Source organism: Calidris pugnax, unplaced genomic scaffold (genome assembly GCF_001431845.1).
Source record: "Calidris pugnax isolate Ruff unplaced genomic scaffold, ASM143184v1 scaffold42, whole genome shotgun sequence".
Taxonomy (NCBI): domain Eukaryota; kingdom Metazoa; phylum Chordata; class Aves; order Charadriiformes; family Scolopacidae; genus Calidris; species Calidris pugnax.
Genome location: NW_015090920.1, coordinates 4,705,695 through 4,731,885, shown reverse-complemented (window position 1 = coordinate 4,731,885; position 26,191 = coordinate 4,705,695). Strand labels below are relative to the sequence as shown.

The 26,191-nt window shown below is 41.7% G+C and overlaps 1 protein-coding gene across 1 annotated transcript in view; it reads right to left on the bottom strand.

The window, feature by feature from the left end:
* Positions 1-26,191, bottom strand: part of ZNF827 (zinc finger protein 827) — a 127,224-nt gene that overhangs the window by 28,810 nt on the left and 72,223 nt on the right. The window contains exons 6-8 of the mRNA XM_014949965.1: positions 7,005-7,253; positions 6,247-6,304; positions 1,576-1,679 (exon numbers count right to left, since the gene is read on the bottom strand). Coding sequence (XP_014805451.1) covers positions 1,576-1,679; positions 6,247-6,304; positions 7,005-7,253 — 411 coding nt within the window. The remainder of the gene's footprint in view (positions 1-1,575; positions 1,680-6,246; positions 6,305-7,004; positions 7,254-26,191) is intronic.

The window sequence follows — 26,191 nt, the reverse complement described above, 5'->3', positions numbered from 1 at the left end:
TGCCATCGTTCCTTTATGTCACTCTCTACAGGGATAAAGTTTCTTCTGAGCTTCATAGACTACTTCTCCTTGCAAGGCTGAAACTAGTAGGAAATCTACCTGTGGGTATTCTGCTATTCTTTTACATGAATATCACATTTGTAATTGATTAAAAATTTAAATCACATTCCTGGTGCTACTGTGAAGCTGCGCTTCAGGTCCAAGAATTTATTATGAAGCTGAGAAAAATCAACATATTTGGAACGATAGAGTTGTTCCAAAAATAAAAATGAAGCAGAAACTGGCATTTTTGATTTTCAGTATACATGCTGCTATTGCACATCAGAGTTTTATCATCACAGAGCAATATGTATTGTAATGCACAGACCTATCAAGGTAATACTTATAGTCCATAAGGCAGAATATGGGACAGCAGAAACACACAAACCCCAGTTCCTCAGAATTCATTCCAACACGCCAGGATGTCCTAACCAACTAGGTACTTTACATGATTTAAGCAGAAGATTAAACATGTCACCAAACCCCATCCACGGTTTTAGTGGCCTGAGAATGAAGTCTTAGAAAGAATTAAAATTCTTATATATTCATCTTGGTATGATGTAAGAGTATTGCTGCTAGAGGCCATGTCCTCTGAGGTATCCAGCACTGCCTGAGGAGTCTAAGAGTTCTCATCTTTCATCTGGGTATATGCATATTCCATGTTATGCCAAGGTCAAAAGCCAGGATTGAAGTGCTAACCTGGTTTACATTTTAATACGTAAAAGCACAGTGCCTGAGCTGGTTCACCTCACTCAAAAATCCAAAATCCACTGCTTCCTTGCAAAAGCGTGGCTGTGGCTAGCCTGAAGAGCCGTGTCCTTGTGCTACAGAACTTCTCCTCCTTCCTGCTATGCATATTTACCCTTAGACAACATCTAGCTCTTAACTTCATCTGCCACTTCACAAGCTGTCAAATGACTACTCAAGCATTTAAAAAAATGAAGGGTCTGTTAAGTTGTAAATTAAATGACAGTCTATAGCTGAAAATTAGCAGTAACGTGCCCAAAACTTTATTGATTGCTAAGAAAAGGTGAATAACCCCCCCTATGGCTGGCTGTGTAATTACTGACCTTTAGAACCCAAGAGCTATTAATTTAAGAACAGATAGCAGCGAACTAGCAAACGAGTTATTTTTCAACAGAACAGTAAAGGCACATATCAAGTTTTTGCATGTGCTCAGTGCCACCTTGAATAGTATTGTTACATGTGTGTATTTTTCCATTTTAATGCAGAATACATCCCAAGCTGTCAAAAAAAAAATGCCTGTCAACCAGTTCAGGGTTTAATCTGTTACAGATTCTTGTACGTGGAAATAGTAGCTTACAAACTATTAATACAAATAATTCAGCAATATCTAACTTCTTTCATTTTCTTCTTAATAATAAACACTCATTGGGATGGTGAGAGAGTTGCCTTTTAACACAGCAAACTGCATTTTAAGAGCATTGTTCAGGTGGTGTAAGAAATTCACAGTAAGAAAATTTAAAAAAGATATATTAATTGGAAGTAATGAAAGAAAAAAAAAAAGTATCTGACCTGGTGCAGACGTCCTTCCATGAAGAGTAGTTTCATTAGGCAGGTGATCTTTTGAGTTGGAAGTGAACGGTGATTGTCTAAATGTGTCCTCAGAAAAGAAAGGGCTATAGGAAAAAATAAGACAGCTTTTTGTAAACCTAATAGCAGTTAACCATAGTAGTAAATATGATTTTTGACCCTAACATCTTAATATTATAACAAATACCACCTTGTTAAAATCCCTGTTTCATTTACAGAATTAATGCTGAAAGCTATGCAGACCGTGAGGCAAGGTGTGGAGAAGGGGCACGCTCTGGTAAAATCACATCTTGGACTGAAAACTGAAGTCCTCACAAAAGGCTTTTAACTACGTTTCAGTATCTCAGATTTGAAATATCACAATACAATATGGATCATTAAAATTAATGCTTCAGAAATTTGTATTCTACTGTGATATATGAGGGGGCAATCAGGAAAGGCAGAAAATATTATTATTTCATAATCCAAGGTATATAGTAATTTCTTTTAAAACAAAATTTTTCAAATTTCAGTTTAAGATGCTGAATAGTTCTCTTTTGACATGGCATTCCATGAATGAAATTAACACCATGAATTTGACTTTTAAAGCAGGAAACAATTCATACATGCTAACTGAACAGTTACTTCCCAAAGAGTATTAAGTGCAAAAACGATCAGCTACTTGATGCCAAAAAGCATAGCACGCTTTGGTTTTAATTAACAGGCAGTAAAAAGCCAATTTCAATAGTGAACTGGCATTTCTATCACAGTATTTTGTTTTCTGCTCAGTTAAAGATCACAACAGAAACAAGAATTCCTTGTCTACAGTACAGACAGACATCCGTAAAAGGTACATAAAAAAAATCAAAATGGAAAAGGACAGTGCTTCTTGGAAAACTGTTTTCTAAGGCAATGTATTCCATCTGCATGCAACTATCAATTTCTTCTAAGCAAAATGAGAATTACATAAAATCTGATCTCTTTCATATGAGGATCCTTATCAGGCTGGTGTACAGTAGATGTTTTAAAGGTGCAGAACGGGAGGGCAGCTCATTTATGCAACCTGTTCCTATTCAGTAACAAAAACCAAGATCCTTTTCAGGATCAAGAACGTAGCGTAAGGTCTCATGAAGTGTTGCAAGTGGGTAGTTCAGACCCAGAAAGTACCAGCAGCACCATGCAAGTGGGTAGTTCAGACCCAGAAAGTACGTGCCAGCAGCATCCACCAAGTTGACCCTATGGGTTTGATACCCAAGGTGTCAACGTAGACGACGACTCTTGTGCAAGTTCTCCCTTGGACAGTTTTTCTGTAGAGAGTGAACAAGGTGTTCTCCACTGAGTCCCTTGTATTCCTACCCAGAGCTCTTCTGCCTTTGGGAAACTTGTTGATAATTAGTTAACTTGATCATGTAACCCTCTTGGCAATCATGTTATTTACTTTCTCATTAGGCTTTTGGGCCGTTAATCATTTTGTGCTGTTCCATATGTGACAGTTAATGGGATATTTTGGTATTTCTACAGAAGTTTGAACATAACCATAAATTCAGTCAACGTTAGGTTGTGCTGAAGGGTAAGGCATGAAGCTGCCCCAAACCTCAACAGTTCAGCGTATGCAGATATCTGAATTATGCATAATACTCGAGAAAACAAGCGATCAGAAAAAAAGGCAAAACAGCTCCAGCCCACATGTGCAAAACTTCACTTTTTCCAAGACTCACACTCCCACTCAGGGGTGACATAATATAAACCAGACTGACGCTGTATAAAAATACGGCATCATTTATTGCAACATTCTTCTCACTGTTTTAATAATGATTTGAAAGAAATACACCAATAAAATAAAATAAATTTATTACTGTTGTAACTCTTCCAAAATCTTGTCATCTGCCCAGGTTTCTGTGTTGGCCTGCCTGCTTGTGCCTTAGGTTCAGTTAAGGGGATGCTGCTAATTGCTGGTTCTAAGCAAAATGGATGATGTTGAGCTTATCTATTTTCCACTAGGCCATGTATCAGGAGCAGGCTGCTGCTGGAGACTGCTCATGTTGAGGATTTCCCACTCTGCCATCAGCCTCCGGTGAATTACAGAACCATCCCTGGATACCTCTTTTCTGCCTTCCTCTAGCATGGCAGCCCAGTCTCTTCAGAGTTGGCCCTATTTTTATTTTAGCAGATACATCCTCCAATTCCCAGTGCAAAGTATGGAGGGAGGAGCTCCTGCTTCATAGTAAGAAACTACACAAGTTGTTCTCAATCACTGCGCAAAGTCCCTTCTGATGAAGATTAAGCTTTTAGGATTTTTTTTTTTTTTTCCTGGCTGCACTTTTCCAGTTTTATGGCTACAGAGTTCTCTAGATGAAAGAAACTTTATCTTGGCACCTTACGCTGGCGTACTCGCTTCCAGATCATTTGCTTCTCCACTTTTTGTCTTCATATCACAGATGGCAGGTTCCACCATCTCACTCAGCCATTGAACTGTGAGGAATCCTTGCCAGTTTCAGCTGCTTAAGCAAAGTCATATGGAAGTATATGCTCGCAAAGTCCAGGAATGCTCACAGGAGGAACAGCAACAGATAGGTGACAGTTAGAAATGCTAAAATGGAGTAAGAGAGCAAAGAGTGCTTGCTGGGCCCATCTTGCTGGGCTTTGCTCATTCAAGACTCTCACCAGCGACACAGCTTAATCTCTCTGCTCCCCAACTGCTCACAGGTGGACAACACTTGGCCTCACCTTGGCTCTCTGCAGCTGTCAGCAAACTTCATGTAACAACTGTGATTCAAATGCCTTTCTGTCATTACTCCAGATGTAGGTTGGTGGGCTAAAGTGCAACACTAAATGCAGCCCGAGCGCCTCATTCCTCCGCTGGCTGCTCCACCACGTCCTATTTTTGAGAAGGCGTCATACCCGTACCAGTAAAGACTTCCAGCTGTCTGTCTGGTTTTGGGTGGGGTTTTTTTTTGGCAAGGTCTTTCGAGTCAATCTACTCAAACTCGCAGGATTTAGTAGACTGACTCACTTCCCCTTAAGAAGCTCTTCTCATTCATGTTTTCTTCTGTTGATAGATAGGCAAGATAAGAAAAGCACCCAGAAGAATCAGTCAGGCACTCATGCCTTGATGGGTAGCAGCCATTATCAGGACTTCTCAGCAAAACTCAGTGCAAGTTTGACAACAGCCAACCATGTTACCTTCTGAAAGCTGGCAGCCAGCATGAGGGAAAGTTATCTTTGAACTGTCCTCAACCTTTCCAGTTTGAATTATCTTTGATAGATCCAAAAGTAGCTCTGGATTCTCACACCAGTCCCGCCGGTAACATCATAAGACATTGAAATCTATTTTCAACTGACTATTTGTCACCCCTCCCTGCAATGCACACTGGATGGTTAATGAGTACTTGGATGATATGTGCATTTATCTCCATATGTATCTCTCGGGTTTATGCTTTTTAAATAGTCACAGGAAGGCTATGCAGGCTATATATCCCACAGATTCCCAAACTAGCAAATATGGGAAGCATTCACAATAGCCAAAAGTTAAAAGCTCCATTTAATTATCTTTCAACTTGTAACATCAGAAAGTCCCTAATGTACATTTACTGAACTGGTCAGTTTATTAAAACCGAATTATTTATTTATTACAGCTGCCATGAATGAATGGGATAGGCCTAGGAATCAAAGTATTTTAGAGATCTTGTCTTCTGCAACTGAAATGCTTTTCAATTTCTGTCTAGACAAAGTCATCTCAGTTAGCAGGCACTGAACATGCTGTCAACTTCTGTAGAAGGGGCTGCACAAGCACAGAACGTCTTAGTCTATCCTTGAAGGACCTTTCATCACTTCAGTGTGCTCAGTCTCTAACCCATCCACCCAGAATAGGGAACTTTCAGGTAGGAAATACATGTAACACTTGCCAATCCCTGCCTACTCCTCACCATGGGCTCCTAAGTGTTCACCAATTCCAGATACCACTTACTACATAAGAGCTTTGAATCTTCCTGTAGGGACACCTCCCTTTGCTGCTCAGGTATACGTAAACAACTTGTGGGCTTGTTCCCAGTCACAATACTGTGGACTGCCTATTTCTTTAACAGCATGTGCTATAACTGGACCGTATTTTTAATTCGTGGATAATTTCATTTATTATATTAATAGGACTGTAATCTTTAACAAATGTTTCATTAGCAGTGTCTTACAGTCTGACTTTTAAAAATTCATCTCTAGAAGGCATTGAGATGATAGAAATACTAAACTGAAATTTTATTATAGAAATCCAAGTTTGACAGAAGACCGAAACAAAACCACCTCCTCTTACATTGGTCCACGTCTTAAAATACAGTTGTCAGCCTGTTCTTCCCTCAAGCACTACAGGTACTGTGCAGTTTCTTTTAAGTTTCAGGTTTTGCAGAAAAAAATAGAAAAAATACTTTTTAAAGTGATGTGTGAATACTTGATCAGAGGAGAACAGTCATTTTGGCCTAAAGGCGTTCCGTCTCATGAACTCCAAAAAATTAGATCTATAGGTGTAATTTTTCAGATACAGGTTACATTACTCATGAAAATATCTTACACTTGTAATATCAGGTCACATTTGCAGGAGACAGATATATTTGAGTTCACAAGGCAAAATGAAGCAATGCCATTTTCACTAGAGCTTTGCAGATAACAATGGACTGTACTTACCTGGCTGTAGTCCTGATGGCGTTATCTTTATTGTGGTTGTGCTCTTTGCTCACCTTTTCTGCAGAGAAACATACATGTTTTTTTGTGATTAGCATGTATCATATTTTCCCGATCATTTTTTTTTTCAGCAGAACTATTTTAATGCTTTCTGATAACAGTATAATCCAGAGTAATTAGGGTAATTGGTTACAGCATGATTAGAGAATGGGCATAGCTTTACTTAAATGAACACCTAACAAATTTTTTCAGCTTCAGATGTCAATGCTCCATGCAAAGTGTCTGGTACAAGCATTCATTAAACACAGTGCTGATATCATTGCCTTTCTGTAATAGCTGAGGTTCACCTTCTTTGTCAAGAGAGATGGACAGTGCAGTCCCAGGAGCACGGGATGCTGCAGTCACTGGCCACTTATGCCAGTAACTGCCATCTAGAAGTTCCCCTAGACTCCAGGGCCTGGATCAACCAGTTGTCACAAATTATTTAATTAGCTTTCAAAAATACAAGAGTTGAACTCTGGCTTTTCCAATTCAGTTCAAATATTGTGAACCTGACCTGACTGTCACAGTGCTCTAAAGCATATGCTAACTATGGGGGACATTTGGCAAGGCTTTTGCATTCCAAATGTGAGGGTAGCAGGGCTCTAACTCCTATCATTTTTCAGCCGTAGCAATCTCACGCTTTCAGAGCACCTTAATGGCTACACACAATCTCTTTTTGTTCCTTAAATCCAACTATTGACTTTTTCCACTGCTTTTACCTGATAACTGGAAGAGCAGCTCGGAGGCCATCTTCACTGATATATCTTGGCTGAATAAATTTCTTTCTGGGAGTCCACGACCTTCTGGTGCCTTCTGGATGTGTTCACTCATGTCTCGCCCTAATAAAGTGCTGTAGCCAACGTTTTGGCTGGGTTGGCTGGGTGACACCGAGGCCTGCGAATCATGGATGTCAACTTCCATGGGTTCTTCCTTTATCTTTACCGTCTGGGTTTCCTTGTAACTCTCAGCTGCGTGTATTTAAAAAAAAATAAACAACCGCCACAATTATTTAATTAGGCTACTATTTTGCAGAGTACTCAAGGCAGGAATCACAATTACAAAGTTATAATTTGTATACCGTATCACCGCAAGTGGTAAGAGAAGCAAGCAGCTGACTGCTCCAGTATTCTTCTGGGGGTTATATAAATAGAAGTAATCTCTTGAAAACGATTTTTCAAACTAGAGAGCGGAAAACAGTTGCATATTTGTAAATATGAGAGTTACATCACTTTCTGTGAATACTGGGTGATCACACACCAATTACTGAAGCTTCGTTTTTACTTATTAAATGAAGTTGCAGCTACACACCAGCTCTTCAAAGATGGGCACTGAGGATCTCTCACAAACCCCAAATACCCCCTTATCAGCAGAAGTACCAGCACAGTCAGAAGTATTGGTATGAGGATAGGGGTGGAGGAGGAAACCTCATCTGCTCCTCTCGGGTCTCTTTTTCTTTTATAGAAAATTCCAGACAACTATGTGAGGAATTGGTTTGTTACATCTGCATATGCTTTCAAGATGAGAGGAGTATTCTGGGGCCCATGCTGTTCTGAAGTCTGATTCTGTAACAAGCATAGATATTCCCTCATACATTACAAGATCCAACAGCCTTAATGACCAGTTTCTATACATCCATATCCTTGCCTGCTTGCCTTCCTCTCCAGTGTCCTAGAGGTCCAGCCAACAAAACCATAGTCTAGGAGCCAATTTATAGTTCACTTTCTACACTTGAGATTCCCTGGGTGTTGCTGAATGCTCTGCGTTTGGCTGCAAGGTAAGTGATGACTTTTTTCTTCAGAATAAAAGCTCTGAAATCTCAAAATCAAGGCTCCAAGGTATTTTACCTACCACAGCCCAAATACCTACACAGCCCTTGTGATTCAGACTTTGTGTTGTGAATTAAGAAGTTGAAGACCTGTAGAATTTATCCTCAATCTAGTTTCAGAGAAAGATGAGGAGTTTTTAAAATTATTTTAATTCAAGGTGCTCCTGAAAGGACATTGGAATCATGGCAGAACTGTCCAACTAGGTGTTGCCTCTGCTGGCTGGATGCTGACCAGACACTTTGGAAACAGGTAGCCTAAGACAGGCAATATGCCTGGGAGAATAAGAAAATAAATAAATACATGAACAGAGTTAGATACCAGAAGGACCATCCAGGTAAGGAATAATTCCAACCAAAAAAAATGTACATGGAATTTATTAATTTTGCCTAAATGAGTACATGTACTTCTGGTACTAGCCAAGATACTAAAAACCTTAAGGAAAATCTTCTTGTTTACTCATGATTAGCACATGCCCTAAGTCATTGCCTACGCAGCCTCCACCGTCAAGGGAACGTGTGAGTTTGAAGGGCTCAGATTCACGAGTCAAAGGAGGAAAAGGCAACCCCAGCACCCAGCAAAAGAGCCCATGGCAGAGGGCAGGGGCAGGCACACTGCAGCACAGAGCCAGGGAAGCAGAGGGCTTAGATGCCGAGTGGATTAGGACCTGAGAGAACAGCCTGGCCCTTGTCCAGACCGGGGGGACATGATTAGATCTATGACCGTGGGCCAGCACGTTAATTGGTGCAGACAGGGGCTGCCTCCCGATAGCATCAGGTCACTGGTGGAGACAGTCTGCACAATGAGTTTCCTCACATGGAAGTTCCCTTGCCATCTGCCAGATTTTACTACTTAGAAGGCCCTGATATTAAAAATAAATAAATGAATACCAGTTCATAAGAAAAAGCCCAAACACAATCAGTTTTTTCTATTAACGTTAGGTCAGAGAGAATAAAGAGGGTGGGATGAGAATCCACTAACTTCCCTTGATAAATGAATCTGCTGCTGTTCTCTCTGCTTTCCTGTAACTCACATGTGGTTGTGGCAGCCTCATGGATTTTATTCCAATTGTAAATGTTTCAAACACCACAATGAATCTCAGAGGCACCAAAACATGGTTTGGTCATCCCTGGTAACATCTTTAAGCTAGTCAACTGGTTGGTGTCATCTTGTAGTCTCTGGCCAAAGATGAACAGAATCTCTTTAGCATGAAGGCACATGCATTCCACCTAAAATTTAACTGATGTGCGTCACCAAGTCCTTTTTCATTCCCTGGTTTCTCCTTCTCCCCACATTCCTGTTGTTATTAAGTGGAGAAAAAGTGGCTTTGCTGCCTACAGCTCTTAGAAGAAAAATAAAAAAAAAAAATGAAAAAAATTGAAGCCAGGAGATAAAAGCTGTTTGGATATGTTCCAGGAATGATTTACATGAAGTGCTTTCAATCTTTTCTTGTGACATTTCTTGACCTTTAAAAGAAACGTATAAACATTGATAAAAATCTTTACCATCTATGATCCACCAGATACATTTCAAACTTTGGAAATCTTCATAGTGAATTCTCAACTGAAGACAGGTTAGAAATATCACATAATGCCCTTTTTGTCCTGTTAAGCAGATTTTTTTTTTTTAGTTAAAGCTTCCATTAGCCTCTTATTATAAAACCACAGAACATTGCATCTGTGTTGAAAAGTGTAAAAATAGCATGCTGTGCATTGAAAAGTGACCACAGAACAGCAAAGGAACGCATCAGGTAACGCTGTCAATCAAAAGCTCAGGTAACTCCGCAAACAAATGAGTTCTTCAGATGTCTGACAGACTGAGCTCTGCACCCAGCTGCCAAATTTAGGTGCAGAGTCAAGCTGACCTTTGCTGCTCTCTGCTTTTAAAATATTCTTTCTATTTCTGTTCCTGCTCCACACAGTTTAATTCCCTGTCCTGCAAACGCTTTTGAATCAGACAAACTGATACGACCCCAACTAAGGCAAGAGTCAAGCAACACCGATGACCTTCTCTCCCTCACAATCAGCTAGCACTCAAATTGCCTTAACTAAATTTACATATTTGATCATTTCCTTTGACCTTTATCTCCCCAGCTGCACCCTTTTGATCTGACAGAATGTCCCTGCCAAATGTGAGTCCTGTCATACTCCGATGCCTAAAAGGAAACCCACGCAGAAGACTGAAGGAGGGTCCCTGTGATAATTTTACAGGAGCTAACTTGTAATTTTACAAAAGGGAACCAGAGTCAGTCCGTCCCAGGAGCAGCAATCACAGACACACAACCCAGCTGTGCTGCAACTTGTGCTGGGGAAAGACTGCAATGAAGGTTATGCCAATACCCATCTCACCATCCAGGCAGTCAAACTGTAACTTCTTGAAGATTATTTTCCCCTTCGGTGCTACGGACAGTTCATTTGTGCAGTAAGGTGATACCCCTGATTTCCTTACATAGGTATCTCACGTGGTCACAGCACAGGCTAAAGTTTTTCAAGTCAAGGACCAGTACACTGAAAGGTCACCTGGTTCAAAGAATTAAAATCCTGATAGTTTTGGCTTTTTTCCACTTTTGCATTTCTCCTTGACTAGATGGTCTAGTTAAATAAACTGCAGCGTATCACAATACAAAGTTAGTATATCAGAGTCGTTTTCTTCATGCCAGATTTTTTTAACAGCACAGACATCTAATTCCTAGCAAAAATCAGCAGGAGATATAGAATCAAGTAGCTTTAAAGCATCCAGACTGTGACATCCTAAACACAGGCTGCTATTCATTCAGAACTAACCTGGATGAAGCTCAGAGCAACAGCACAGCAGTAAACACTGCTCATCTGGCAGAAGATGAACTAAATCACTTCACACGTCTTTTTCTGCTGTTAATTTCGTGACACGGAAACAGCTTAACAAAATACAATAAAATTGGATGTACTACCATCAAGCCACAGAAATGCTGTTTTTTACAGAGCACTGTAACTTTTAATCAGCTGATCTATAAAAGCCTCAATGAACTTCATCCAATTCACATCGAGTGAGACAATTTTCCACATTAGATATGAAAAATGCAGTATCGGACAGACTTTTTCCACTGCTTTCAAGTTCTCTGGCTTTTGCAAGTGCAAGGAATTGTGAAGTAGTGGCACTTGCTAAAAAAACCCAAACACAACAGAAACACAGAACCTGTGCTACCTAAAAGCTGCTGACAGCTCTCTAAGGTATAAAGAGAAGGTATGGAGAAGCTAGAGGCAGGCTTCTCTCATAAATGCATAGTGATACTGCAAGAGTAGACAGACAAGTTGGGTCAAGGGAAATTCTCTTTATATATACAGAAAAAAAACAATAATCACTGTCAGGATGGTAAAATACTGGTACACATTGCTGAGAGAGGCTGGGTTCTCCATCCCTGGACACATTCAGAACTTAAAAAGACCCTCAACAGCCCGGTCTTGCTGGACCTGCTTTGAGCAAGAGTATGGATTAGATGAACCCTGGAGGTCCCCTCCAAACTAAATTATTCCATGAATCGTCAGCACTAGATCAGATCAGCTGCAGGTTTATTGCAGAATTTTCTAAAGGTTCAAGCAAGGGAAAGCTACAGCATCCTTGGGTAACTCTTGTTCTAGTGCTGCACTAGAAATTTTTCGTCATGTCCACTTTGAACCTTCCAAGCTGCAGCTGGCAGCTGTCGCCCCATTTTTTGCCATCTGTCACTACAGAGGAGAGTTTGACTCCACTGCTTTTCTAAACTTCCTTCAAGTAGTTGCAGGCTGCAATCAGATCTACCTTCAGCCCCCCTTTGCCAGACTAAACAGGCCTAGTTCCCTCAATGCCTCCTTGCAGGTCACGAGCCCTAGACCCTTAATCAGGTCTCCTGCCTTCCTCTACACTGTCTACTAATTCTCAGCAGCCCTTTTGAACTGGGGAGCCCAAAAATGGTACAGTATTCCACAATGCAGGAAGCAGAAAGGTTAAGGAGCACCAGGGAATCTAAGAGAGAGAGAGAGACTGGTGGAACTAAGCTCTGCTCTCCCCAGGACAGACACAGCCACCGCAAAAAACCTCAAGATCAAGGTCTCCTTGGGAGCTAGGTTAAGGACATCACTAGGACATTTCCTAGCCTGGTATGGCCCTTGGACTATTACCCATTACTGCTCTTCCATGTGGGTGGTGATGAAGCCACAACACATAGTCCAAGGGCAATCAAAAGAGACTTCAGGGCCTTGGGACACTTGGTAAGGGAATCTGGAGCACATGTGACTTTCTCCTCTCTCCTTCCAGTTGTGGGCAGCAACACTGGAACAAACAGACAGACCCGGCCTATTAATACATGGATCCATGGCTGGTGTCACCACCACACTTTTGGGTTTTTCAACAGTGGGGTGGCCTACACAGCACCAGGCAGATGGGATTCACCTTTCTCAAAGGGGAAAGAGGGTCTTTGCTCACAAGCTAGCGGGGCTCATGGACAGAGCTTCGAACTAGACGTGAAGGGAGAGAGGAGATAATATCAGGCTTGCCTGTGACAAGCTGTGGGGTGACACACCAGGGTTAGAAGGGGGTGCTAGCAAGGGCCCTTAGCCCGTTGGTCTGAGATGTGCTGGCTACGCTGCAGCACACTAGAAGTCTTATGGAGATAAGCCAAGGGTTCCTGAAATAATGGGAGCCAAGAGGGAAACACCAGTGATACACCTCAAAGGAACTAAGTGCTGTTCCTCTAAGAAGAATGTCTCTGAAGAATAGTCACAAGCAGGATGAAAGCTTACAGGTAAGAATTAGAGGCAATAAAGGGAAACTTGTGGTTGGTGTCTGTGGTTGGCTGTCTGATCAAGGGGAGCCTACTGACAAAGCCTTCTTACTCCCAATTACAGGGGGCATTGCACTTGCACCCGCTTTTCCTGCTGGGGGGCTTCAACCACCCCAACATCTGCTGGAAAAGCAGCACAGTGAGCTGTAGGCAATCCAGGAGACTCCTGGAATGCACTGAAGATAACTTCTTAAGCCAGATAATGGACACCCCTACCAGAAGGGATGTGATACTGGACTTGATGGTCACCAAAGCAAGAGAGCTTATCAGTGATATCAAGATTGCAGGCAGCCTGGGCTGTAGTGATCATGTCACTGGTGGAATTTGCAGTCCTAAGGGATGTAAGTCAGGATGCTAAATTTTAGGAAACCAAAATTCCAGCTCTTCAAGAAGTTAGTCAATAGGACCCCCTGTGAAATTGCCCTCAGGGACAAGGGAGCAGAACAAAGCTGGCAGAACATCAAGGACTCCTTCCATAAAGCACAAGAGCTCTTAATCCACAAGTGTAAGACATCAGGACAGGAAGGCAACAGATCAGCATGGATGAGTTGAGACCTGCTCGTCCAGCTAAAGGGCAAGAAGGAAACACACAGGCAATGGAAGCAGGGACAGGTAGAATATAGGAAGAATTATAGGAAGAATAGAGGGATACTGACCGGTTGTGTAGGGATGGGGTCAGGAAGGCCGAGGTGTGGCTGGAGCTGAACCTGGCAAGGGACGCAAGGGATAACAAGAAGGGCTTCTACAGGTACGTCAACAAGAAAAGGAAAGCCAAAGAAAGCATAACACCCCCAATGAAAATGAGTGGCAAACTGCTGACAACAGATGAGGAGAAGGCTGAGGTACTCAACATTTTTGCCTCAGTCTTCACTGGCAACCTCTCTTCCCACACTTCTCAAGCAGATGGATGGCAAGACAGGGACTGGGGGAGCAAAGTCCCTCCCACTGCAAGAGAAGATCAGGTTCACGATCACCTGAGGAACTTGAACATAGGTAAGTCTATGGAACCCGATGAGATGCATCCCAGAGTCCTGAGGGAATTGGTTGATACAGTTGCCAAGCAACTCCACAATACTTGAAAAGTCATGGCAGTCAGGTAAAGTCCCTGGTGACTGGGGAAACACTGCACCCACGGAATAGATCCTCCTTGAAGCTATGCTAAGGCACAGAAGGACAGGGAGATCATTCGTAAGGCACAGGAAGGACAGGGAGATCATTCATGGCAGCCAGCATGGCTTCACCGAGGGCAAGTCATAGCTGACCAACCTAGTGGCCTTCTATGGTGGACTGAATACATAATGGATAACAAGAAGGGCTTCTACAGGTACGTCAACAAGAAAAGGAAAGCCAAAGAAAGCATAACACCCCCAATGAAAATGAGTGGCAAACTGCTGACAACAGATGAGGAGAAGGCTGAGGTACTCAACATTTTTGCCTCAGTCTTCACTGGCAACCTCTCTTCCCACACTTCTCAAGCAGATGGATGGCAAGACAGGGACTGGGGGAGCAAAGTCCCTCCCACTGCAAGAGAAGATCAGGTTCACGATCACCTGAGGAACTTGAACATAGGTAAGTCTATGGAACCCGATGAGATGCATCCCAGAGTCCTGAGGGAATTGGTTGATACAGTTGCCAAGCAACTCCACAATACTTGAAAAGTCATGGCAGTCAGGTAAAGTCCCTGGTGACTGGGGAAACACTGCACCCACGGAATAGATCCTCCTTGAAGCTATGCTAAGGCACAGAAGGACAGGGAGATCATTCGAGACAGCCAGCATGGCTTCACCGAGGGCAAGTCATAGCTGACCAACCTAGTGGCCTTCTATGGTGGACTGAATACATCAGTGGACAAGGGAAGAGCTACGGATGTCATCTATCTGGACTTCTGTAAGGCCTCTGACATGGCCCTCCACAACATTCTTCTGTCTAATTTGGAGAGAGAGAGAGATTTGATGGGTGGACCGGTTAGTGGATGACAAATTGGTTGATTGTTGCATCCACCCAATGCATGGTAGTGGTTAATGGCTCGATGTCCTACAGAGACTGATAACAAGTGGTGTCCCTCAGGGGTCTGTACTGGGACCAGTACTGTTTAATATCTTCATCAATGACATAGACAGTGGGATTAAGTGCACACTCAGCAAGTTTGCAGACAACATAAAGCTCAGTGGTGCAGTTCACACGCCTGAAGGATGGGATGCCATCCAGAGAGACCTGGACAAGCTTAAGAAGTGGTCCTTTGTGAACCTCATGAGGTTCAATGAGGCCAAGTTCAAGGTCCTGCACCTGAGTCAGGGCAACCCCCGGTATCAATACAGGCTTGGGTATGAAGGGCTTGAGATCAGTCCTGCCAAGAAGGACTTGGGGGATACCAGTGGAAGAAAAGCTGGACATGAGCTGACTAACATGCGCTCGCAGCCCAGAAAGCCAATCATATCCTGGGCTGCATCTAAAGAAGCATGACCCAGCAGTGGGGTCTCACCCTCTGCTCTGGTGAGACCCCACCTGAATATCCTGTCCAGTTCTGGAGCCCTCAGCACAGGAAAGACACAGACCTGTTGGAGCAGGTCCAGAGGAGGCCATAGAAATGATCAGAGGGCTGGAACACCTCTCCTCTGAGGAAAGGCTGAGAGTTGTGGTTGTTCAGCAGGGAGAAGGCTCTGGAGAGAAGTTATAGCAGCGTTCCAGTACTTAAAGGGGGCCTATAAGAAAGTTAGGGGCAAACTTTTGGGGCTTATAAGAAAGATAGGGACAAACTTTTTCACAGGGCCTGTTGTGACAGGACAAGGTGTAATGGTTTTAAACTAAAAGAGGGTAGATTTAGACTAGATAAAAGGAAGAATTTTTTTACAATTAGGGTGGTGAAACAGTGGAACAGGCTGCCCGGAGAGGTGGTAAATGCCCTGTCCCTGGAAACATTCCAGGTCAGGCCGGATGGGGCTCTGAGCAACCTGATGTAGTTAAAGATGTTCCTGCTCATTGCAGATGGGTTGGACTAGATGACCTTCCAACTGTTCTATGATTCTATGCAGCACTCACCTGCTCTAGAGGGGACACACTGAACATGCTCTTCTAGTGCAGCACAGTCTGCTTTTCACTTTCTTTGAGACAAAAGTCAAAATCAAGAACACTGATTTAATAAAACACACAAGTCGTGTAGTAAATATTGCTTTTGCCGATACAATGCTGTCCATTGACTTTCCATTGCTAAAACCAAATAAACACTTGTTAAATCATTCATGCCTCTTCCCACCATTTTATTTAAAATTTCATCCCGCAACTAAAATTCTAAGTTCCTCGTATTTGCTGAAATGCCCATCAGCTTTGCAAATCAACTTTATGAATCAACTCAGAAAAGAAAGGCTTTCCCATATGTCTCATAAATTGGATTCATGTACTAGTTTTCACAATCAAGTAGACAGGGGTAACTAGTGGGTCAACTTGTACCGACTTCAAAAGCTTTCAGTATGGAGAATCAGGCATTTTGTTATGCTAATTGTTCTGATTTGCTAGAAATAAACATGCCCTAAAACAGCTTAAATAAAACCTCAGAGGTAGGGAACAGTTGGCGAGCCCTGAAGGTTCTGCTGCAGAGACACAACAAGTAACATCTGACGTTCCCTAGGGCGCTGTGCTTGCTGCTTTATTTTGCTAGTATTTTTTTCAAACTGCTGTTTTATATAAGACAATGTCAACGGGCCTTGAATCAATGTAACAGGATCCTGCATTATAACAAATATATCACAAAATGGCTCATTTTTGTTTAAGTGAAACCTCTGAACTTCCACGTTACAGAATTTTGCGACTACAGGCCTAGTTTCACAAAAATGCAAGACAACAACAACAACAAAAAAGGAGTCAATTAAAGCAATAGACTAATTTGAGTTGTGATATGCACCTGCTGCTCCTTCCATTTAAATGGTAGGATTATGGTGCTTACCTGAAAGACCCTACCTGCAGAACGCAGCCAATCCCTCAAAACACAGATCAAGAAGAATTTAATAAAAAGCTTACAAGTGCAGTGAACTGTTATTTTACAACATATTCCAATCTACCTATCTGGACTTCTGTAAGGCCTCTGACATGGCCCTCCACAACATTCTTCTGTCTAATTTGGAGAGAGAGAGAGATTTGATGGGTGGACCGGTTAGTGGATGACAAATTGGTTGATTGTTGCATCCACCCAATGCATGGTAGTGGTTAATGGCTCGATGTCCTACAGAGACTGATAACAAGTGGTGTCCCTCAGGGGTCTGTACTGGGACCAGTACTGTTTAATATCTTCATCAATGACATAGACAGTGGGATTAAGTGCACACTCAGCAAGTTTGCAGACAACATAAAGCTCAGTGGTGCAGTTCACACGCCTGAAGGATGGGATGCCATCCAGAGAGACCTGGACAAGCTTAAGAAGTGGTCCTTTGTGAACCTCATGAGGTTCAATGAGGCCAAGTTCAAGGTCCTGCACCTGAGTCAGGGCAACCCCCGGTATCAATACAGGCTTGGGTATGAAGGGCTTGAGATCAGTCCTGCCAAGAAGGACTTGGGGGATACCAGTGGAAGAAAAGCTGGACATGAGCTGACTAACATGCGCTCGCAGCCCAGAAAGCCAATCATATCCTGGGCTGCATCTAAAGAAGCATGACCCAGCAGTGGGGTCTCACCCTCTGCTCTGGTGAGACCCCACCTGAATATCCTGTCCAGTTCTGGAGCCCTCAGCACAGGAAAGACACAGACCTGTTGGAGCAGGTCCAGAGGAGGCCATAGAAATGATCAGAGGGCTGGAACACCTCTCCTCTGAGGAAAGGCTGAGAGTTGTGGTTGTTCAGCAGGGAGAAGGCTCTGGAGAGAAGTTATAGCAGCGTTCCAGTACTTAAAGGGGGCCTATAAGAAAGTTAGGGGCAAACTTTTTTCACAGGGCTGGTCGCAACAGGACAAGGTGTAATGGTTTTAAACTAAAAGAGGGTAGATTTAGACTAGATAAAAGGAAGAATTTTTTTACAATTAGGGTGGTGAAACAGTGGAACAGGCTGCCCGGAGAGGTGGTAAATGCCCTGTCCCTGGAAACATTCCAGGTCAGGCCGGATGGGGCTCTGAGCAACCTGATGTAGTTAAAGATGTTCCTGCTCATTGCAGATGGGTTGGACTAGATGACCTTCCAACTGTTCTATGATTCTATGCAGCACTCACCTGCTCTAGAGGGGACACACTGAACATGCTCTTCTAGTGCAGCACAGTCTGCTTTTCACTTTCTTTGAGACAAAAGTCAAAATCAAGAACACTGATTTAATAAAACACACAAGTCGTGTAGTAAATATTGCTTTTGCCGATACAATGCTGTCCATTGACTTTCCATTGCTAAAACCAAATAAACACTTGTTAAATCATTCATGCCTCTTCCCACCATTTTATTTAAAATTTCATCCCGCAACTAAAATTCTAAGTTCCTCGTATTTGCTGAAATGCCCATCAGCTTTGCAAATCAACTTTATGAATCAACTCAGAAAAGAAAGGCTTTCCCATATGTCTCATAAATTGGATTCATGTACTAGTTTTCACAATCAAGTAGACAGGGGTAACTAGTGGGTCAACTTGTACCGACTTCAAAAGCTTTCAGTATGGAGAATCAGGCATTTTGTTATGCTAATTGTTCTGATTTGCTAGAAATAAACATGCCCTAAAACAGCTTAAATAAAACCTCAGAGGTAGGGAACAGTTGGCGAGCCCTGAAGGTTCTGCTGCAGAGACACAACAAGTAACATCTGACGTTCCCTAGGGCGCTGTGCTTGCTGCTTTATTTTGATAATATTTTTTTCAAACTGCTGTTTTATATAAGACAATGTCAACGGGCCTTGAATCAATGTAACAGGATCCTGCATTATAACAAATATATCACAAAATGGCTCATTTTTGTTTAAGTGAAACCTCTGAACTTCCACGTTACAGAATTTTGCGACTACAGGCCTAGTTTCACAAAAATGCAAGACAACAACAACAACAACAAAGGAGTCAATTAAAGCAATAGACTAATTTGAGTTGTGATATGCACCTGCTGCTCCTTCCATTTAAATGGTAGGATTATGGTGCTTACCTGAAAGACCCTACCTGCAGAACGCAGCCAATCCCTCAAAACACAGATCAAGAAGAATTTAATAAAAAGCTTACAAGTGCAGTGAACTGTTATTTTACAACATATTCCAATCTATGCAATTCTCCTAGTTCAAGAAAACTCTACTCTAGCATTCCTGCAGCAAGCTGTACCTTTGCAGAGAGCCTGGTTCCAGTTCTCCTGCCTTTACAAGCTGACATTCCAAAGGCAAGGGGGGCTGCAAGGGGCCCTTCTGCAAATGTTGTGCATCTGCAATCCCCTGACACTTGGAAAAAAATTGGGATACCCACTTTCCATAGCCTTGTGGCCACTCCTACCTGGCTGAATGAACATCATCAAGGTATAGCAGTAAAGCAAAGCATCAGGGGGTTTATTTAAACACTCTAGTGACAATGCCAAAACCAACCAATCAAACAAAAAACAACCAAAAAACCAAGACCAAAGTCCAGAACACCAAAAGAAGCACATCTGAACCACAGGCATTATCATTTCTTATTATTCCAAATTATCTAATCTTTTAAATTAACGTGGTTTTCATTAAATGTCAAGATTACCCTGACATGGAAAAAAGGAAGAAGATGAATTGCAATAACTTAAAGGTACAGTATTGCATCTACTGAACTAAAAGTTAGGGTCTGTTACAAGGCACTTGTTTTTCTATGATTTTTGTTGTTTTGTGGTTGCTTAAGGTGGGAGTGGGAGGGGTGGGGATGATTAGACTTTGCAGACTTCCATACTTCCAACCTTATACTTCTCCTGTGAATGGGCAGTGTTTTTTCACACTTTTCCTGCTTTTCAAGTTTAGACATTAAAAGCTGTCATGAAACTCGGCAAACCCCATCAATAGGTAAGAATCCATTACTAGCTGAGTTCTTTTGGGATTATGTTATTATACAGATGTCGTGGAAAAGCTTATTAAACTGAATGAATATACCATGGCCTGATACGAACTTCATGTAGTGCAACACTGGCAGGAGAATCTTGAAAAACAATCTGGAACCTGACACATTGCAATAATAAATCTAGCTATCTAGAAATTTCCATCTTTTCCCATACTGTAATTAAAACACAGGTTCACTCTAACCATTTCTGTGGGTTAAAAAAAGCCAAACCAGTAAAAAACACTTGGCTAGTAGTGGGATTTAATTTGGCGATGTGACTTCCCATCTCTCTGGCTTCCATCAAGAGAAAGTTTTATTTTGGGTCATATACTTCCGTGCTTACTTTTCTAGGCATCTACAGAAGCACCTGCTGCTGCCCTGAGCTTTCTAATGAGCTATTTAGAGACCAAAGAACAAAAGACTTCCTTCTTTTTTCACTCCTCTGCCCCTTATCAAGGCTCTCTAGGCAGGGATGAAAGCACTCTTGACAGTTCCCCCGCAATCTAGGTATGGAGACTCTTACAAGGTCCCGACAACAGCTGTCTCCAAAATCAGCAGCCCAGCTCCACACAACCTCTTCCTAGAGAGTCCACAACATTATGAAAAAGAAATACACAGGAAGGTTAGTTTCTCTGCCCCTCACCTCACCCAAAGAATGTAATAATGTACTTTTTCTTCGCCACAGTAACAATAAACCAAAAGACTGCCAGTGCAACCCAATAAACTGGGAAAGATTTTGTGACTGCTAAGAAAAATATCTTACTAGCCACGGGCTCGTGTTTGTTGTCAATTCACGTTGCTGATGACAGCCAAACATAAAGCCACTCAAGCCTTAAGATGAGGTAAATCTGACACCAGCTGGCCAGCCACACATGAATAGATAGCACTCCTAATTAGCAAACTTTTTAAACTGATACTGTTATTTAGTTCCTCTGGAGGTCTGTGCTGTTGTCACTGGGCTGGTTTTGGTATGAGCTAATTTAAAGCCTTCTCAGATAGTCCTTCACCTCGCCGTGCCCTAATGCATGATATGCTATTTTTTGGTATGGGCCTAGCATTGAGGTGTTCTGGCCTCCATCTTACGCTAGAATTGCACTATCATTCTCTTTTCTTTTTCTTCCTCTTTTTAAATAGAAGTTCCAGTCCATGTGGTATCAGTTAAATGTGAGATACAGTGTCAAAAACCCCTACAAGGCACGAAATAGGAAATTAGCATATGCATTTTCAAGAAGATAACGACTTAATCAAAAAAGGGGAAAAAAAAAAAAAAAAACCCTACCAAACACCCGGAATTACCAGTTGTGCTGAAAGAGAAATTGTCATATAATTAGGTGATAATAAATGGAGTTGATTAAGAATGCTTTTGGAATCAATTGTATGCAACATTTTACTTTGTGACCTTGGCACAAAAAGTAACTATGCACTAATTGCATCTGCTGATAACCCAAAATTATGACACATTGTTGGTCCTGGGGAATTGGTGTATTACAAGAAAGCACTGCCTGACCCGAGGATTGAAGTACAAAAAATCCAAAGGAGCTGAGTAGCACAAAGGTCATGCATTTGCTAGTGATAACAAGGATATGTGCAATACATGGGGAATTGATCCACTGAAAAGAAAGAGAGAGGAGGAAAACAACCTGAGTTACTACTGAAATGCAAAATGACTACATTTCACAAATAAGATATGGCTGAAATAAAGGCAAATGTGATTCAGACAACATTTCTAGGAAAGACGGGGACATACTAATGTCATAGTTCAAGGCACCAGGGTAAAGTATTACTTATAAAATGCCAGTACCTGGAATAGATTTTATACACCTCCAGCTATGCATTCATTTTTGAACAAGAAAGCAAAACACTGAATGCTTCTGAAAGATAATACACGCTCAAAATATATGAGCAGCACGACTATTTCAACAGAAAATGAGGTTTTAGACTCAAACATTAGCATGTAAATGCGAACATTTATTTTAAATTTCAGTCTCCTCTGAAACCTACCCTTCAATTTACAAGACTGAGTGTAGAAAACTGACCAGAGATCACTGGGTGCACCACTTAATTAAACATTTTGAGAAATAAATTAGCTTTTCCATGTAAGAAAACCGGTAAGAAAGCAGAAAACTGGTTCAGGTATAGGTGAAACACACTACTTCCATTTCTTGTAAGTGATTTTGTGCAGCATTTAATAGGAATTTAACATTGTGCAGGGATGGTACCCTTCCAAACAGAGATGAGAGTGATTTGCCCCACTCTGCTACCTCCTGAAGTCTGTTTGCTTACCACCGGGTCTAGTCTCAGAATTTACAGCCCCCCTTTGTACATTCATATAAATCATAGTAGTCATTTTATGTCCTTCTGTAAAATGTAGGTTGAAAGCCTGCACTGAGGCTCAAACTTTGCCTGTTAACACCCAAAGACCATTACTTCCAAACGGGTGTTTCATTTATTTTTAAAGAGCAGATCAGTTGTTAGGAACTTTTGTTGTGGCTACCTGGATGGAAATGCATTCTGCCTAGACATGCCCAAGCGACGTTAGCCTTCTCAGCTTGAATAATCCTTTGGAAGAAGGGCAACTAGGTATCAAGTGACCAGGTATCAAGTTTGTGACCTGTGAAGTAGAAGATCTGAATCCAAGCGGAACGCAGGGGAGAAAAAAACTGATATAAAAGGGCACAGCATCTCCCGATAAGGTCCAACTCCACCAAAGTAATATGCAGGGTAAAGGCCTGATCTTGAACACCGGTTGTGCACTGCTAGAAGCATGCAGGTGTCCTCACAGCTTTTTATCTTGATGAAAAAAGAGAGAGCCTTGTGTAATAGAAGTAACGTAGACAGCTGCATGTGATTTTCTTGTTTCTGTACATCTAGCAGTGTGCCCAGGTGGCCAAGAAAGCCAACGGCATTCTGGCTTGTATTAGAAATAGTGTGACCAGCAGAAGTAGGGAGGTGATTATGCCCCTGTACTCAGCACTGGTGAGGCCACACCTCGAGTATTGTGTCCAGTTTTGGGCACCTCAATACAAGAGAGATATGGAGGTGCTGGAGCGAGTGCAGAGGAGGGCGACGAAACTAGTGAAGGGCCTGGAAGACAAATGGTATGAAGAGCAGCTGAAGGAGCTGGGGCTGTTTAGTTTGAGGAAGAGGAGGCTGAGGGGAGACCTCATCACTCTCTACAACTACTTGAAAGGACACTGTAGAGAGGTTGGTGCTGGTCTCTTCTCACAGGTAATTAACAATAGAACGAGAGGGAACGGCTTCAAGCTCCAACAGGGGAGGTTTAGATTGAACATTAGGAAGGAATTTTTCACTGAAAGAGTGGTCGGGCATTGGAACAGGCTGCCCAGGGAGGGGGTGGAGTCACCATCCCTGGATGTGTTGAAGGGCCGTTTAGATGCGGTACTGAGGGACATGGTGTAGGGGAGGACTTGGTAGAGTAGGGGAGATGGTTGGACTCGATGATCCCAAGGGTCTCTTCCAACCTCAATGATTCTATGATTCTATGATTCTACCTCTACAATGACAACTAGTAAGTGTTCTGTCAGTGTTCTACTACAGTAAAATATGCTTATTCGTCTAACTTTTTCTAGCTTTAGAGAAGTTTCTGAGTGGCTGACAAGTCCCTCCATTATAGTGGCTGGTGATTTATCCTAAGTCTCTCTTACAGTATGCACGAGCCCAGACGAGGCTCCAGAGCTGGAACGGCCTTCCACTGTGCTGTACAAGCTCAGCTGAGAGCTAGCAACACAGTATCTCTGTTTGGGAAAAGAGATTTCCCAGTGAAAAATATAAACCAGTGTATCCTTCACATGAAAGGAGACAGCAAGGTCCATGCCTAAATCCCAAGAGGCTCCTATGAGGCTGCAACAATTGGCAATATTATTGCTCAGGGGATAACAGAAGCACATACGTCAGGAATGCAGAAAGCAAAATACTAGTATGTCAGAAATCCTCCGCTGAATTTGTATGCAGTGCAGATTTTGTAATCAGTATTACATAGAAGAAAGTGAAAATAACAAGACAAGGCTGTAATTCATTCTTTACCAAGAATATATGGACTCCGGAAGGACTGACTTAAACCCAATTATATATCAAATCTAATAAGGACACTTGACTGAAGATTTCCCACAGACAGTAGAACATCCAGACATACTCGTTACTTCCCGTAATTTTTTTTTCTCTTTCTAGTACCAGGAAAAAGAGGGAAGCTTTTTCTTGTTTTCACTTTATTCTGAAGAAGTGGATCAATCAAGTTCTAAATCACCAAAAGCAGAATTGCTTAAAATAAGTTGGGAAGTCTATGTAGAGTATTCTACCAGATAAAGTAAGCATTAAAAAAAACCAAACAACAAAAAACCAACACTAAAAGGGCTATTGATCTTAGATATTCCTCTTATATTTCTCCTACATTAATCTGTGTCTTAGTGTTTTCCTCCTCTATAGCTTCTGCCTTAGATGTTAATTCAGGAAAGTGCAAGTTGAAAAAAAAGTGTATGTGATAAAATTGGTATTACCCCACCCACTGGCTGATTCAGGAATACCAGCTGCAGCAATGCCAACAGTAAATCCTAGAGTAATTCTTTACTTTCTAATCTATGGATTAACTGAAAAGAGCACTATCAGCAAAAGCTGCTCAATCACTAAGAGGTCATAAGATAAATATTTATCTAGTGTATTTCTTACTACAACCTTTAAAGGCTAGGAGTTCCCAACAGAAGTGACCAAAGACTTGATCAAGATTTTATACATGCCAGATTTCCCTCACATGAACAGACATTTAAGGCACAAATATTCTAATATAATAGCTTGTAGTAAAACTAGTTAAACACAGCCTGCTAGTGCTGGATTCAAGATTCACAATCAAGAACCCTGGTGTCTCTGAAGCACTTGAGAAATCAATTCAGCTACAGAGCTTTCCTTTAGGAAAACAGTTATATAAATTTGTATGCAGCAAGAAAAATAAAGTAACAAGTTAACACTCATTAGGCTGTAAAGTTCTGCTACCAGAACACCATATTGAACCAGTTACCAGCAGTAACAGTGCACTGTATCAATAACCAAATTTTTCATGTTTTTGAGTCTGTAAAAAATTGGGAAACTTCTGGTCTGATCAACTTCTGTACCTGGGAAGCACTTTTTGCACAATTAACACAGAAGGCTTGCAAATCAATGATTCAAATTCTTCTGTAAATTAAAGTGTGCAGGTATGAATAGGAGTGAATTAATTACACATTAGAACTTGCAGGGGAGATCCTAGTCAGTTAAAGTCTTTCAGGTATAAATTTGAGCTCAAATTCAATGTTGACAGCATTCATTCAAGCCAAATTATTTCAGATAGGTTTGGCAGGGATCTCAGAAGTTACTAAACTTGTGAGCATTTATATTGGCACCTCCTGCGTGACTTTGGCATACTTAAAAAAATAAGTCTTGTCCAGTTTTGGAGAAGACTTAAGAACTAACTGATCTAGTTTAGGTGCAGCAGTATGGAACCCAGCCTCCCAGACCGACTTTCACATCTCGGTCTTAAAAACTGAAGTCTATTACAAGTTCAAAGCCTTTTTATAATTCACTTAACCTGTTGCCAGCAGGGAGAATTCAATCCTTTTACTTTCCCTTAAAGTTAAACCTTGACTCTGACAGTTAGACAAAACCTAATTAGCAGAACATACACTTTTCTTTGACTCCCTCCAGCTGCAGCAGTACGTGTGTGTGTATACACACGCATACTGTCTACTTGTCTGCCAGGAGGGTGTATCTCTGAGGTGATGTAGGCAAGTTCAAGTGGTCTCCCTAACAGCTGCCTCAGTTTACACAGTGAATCTTTTAATTTTGAGTACAACCTATTGTCACAAAAAGTAAAAGGCTTTAAATGTCATCATTTATTAAGCCGTATCAGGTATAGTTCAGTACAGACACGCATTCTTATGATGTTAATCAAGTGACACGTGTGAATAAATTGGTATTAACATGTTTTGGTACATTTTAAAAATGACGATATCTAAAAACTACAAGGCATTATTTCTTTTAACTTATTCCATAGTCATTAATGTGCCAAGCAGAGCACTGATTATTACATGCTATAGTGACAGACCAATCTGAGATGTATATGAACCTTTTCAATTGTTCCTTCACTTGCTACTAAAGCTAAACATATCTTCTGCAAGGTAACCCTCCTGACACACGTGAAAAATAATAAAGAAGTTGAATATTATTAAATGAAATACCTACCTGAGAGCTTCATGAGGAGCTCAGATGCTGCCTTGACTGACATGTCCTGCCTCATCACATTTGCCTG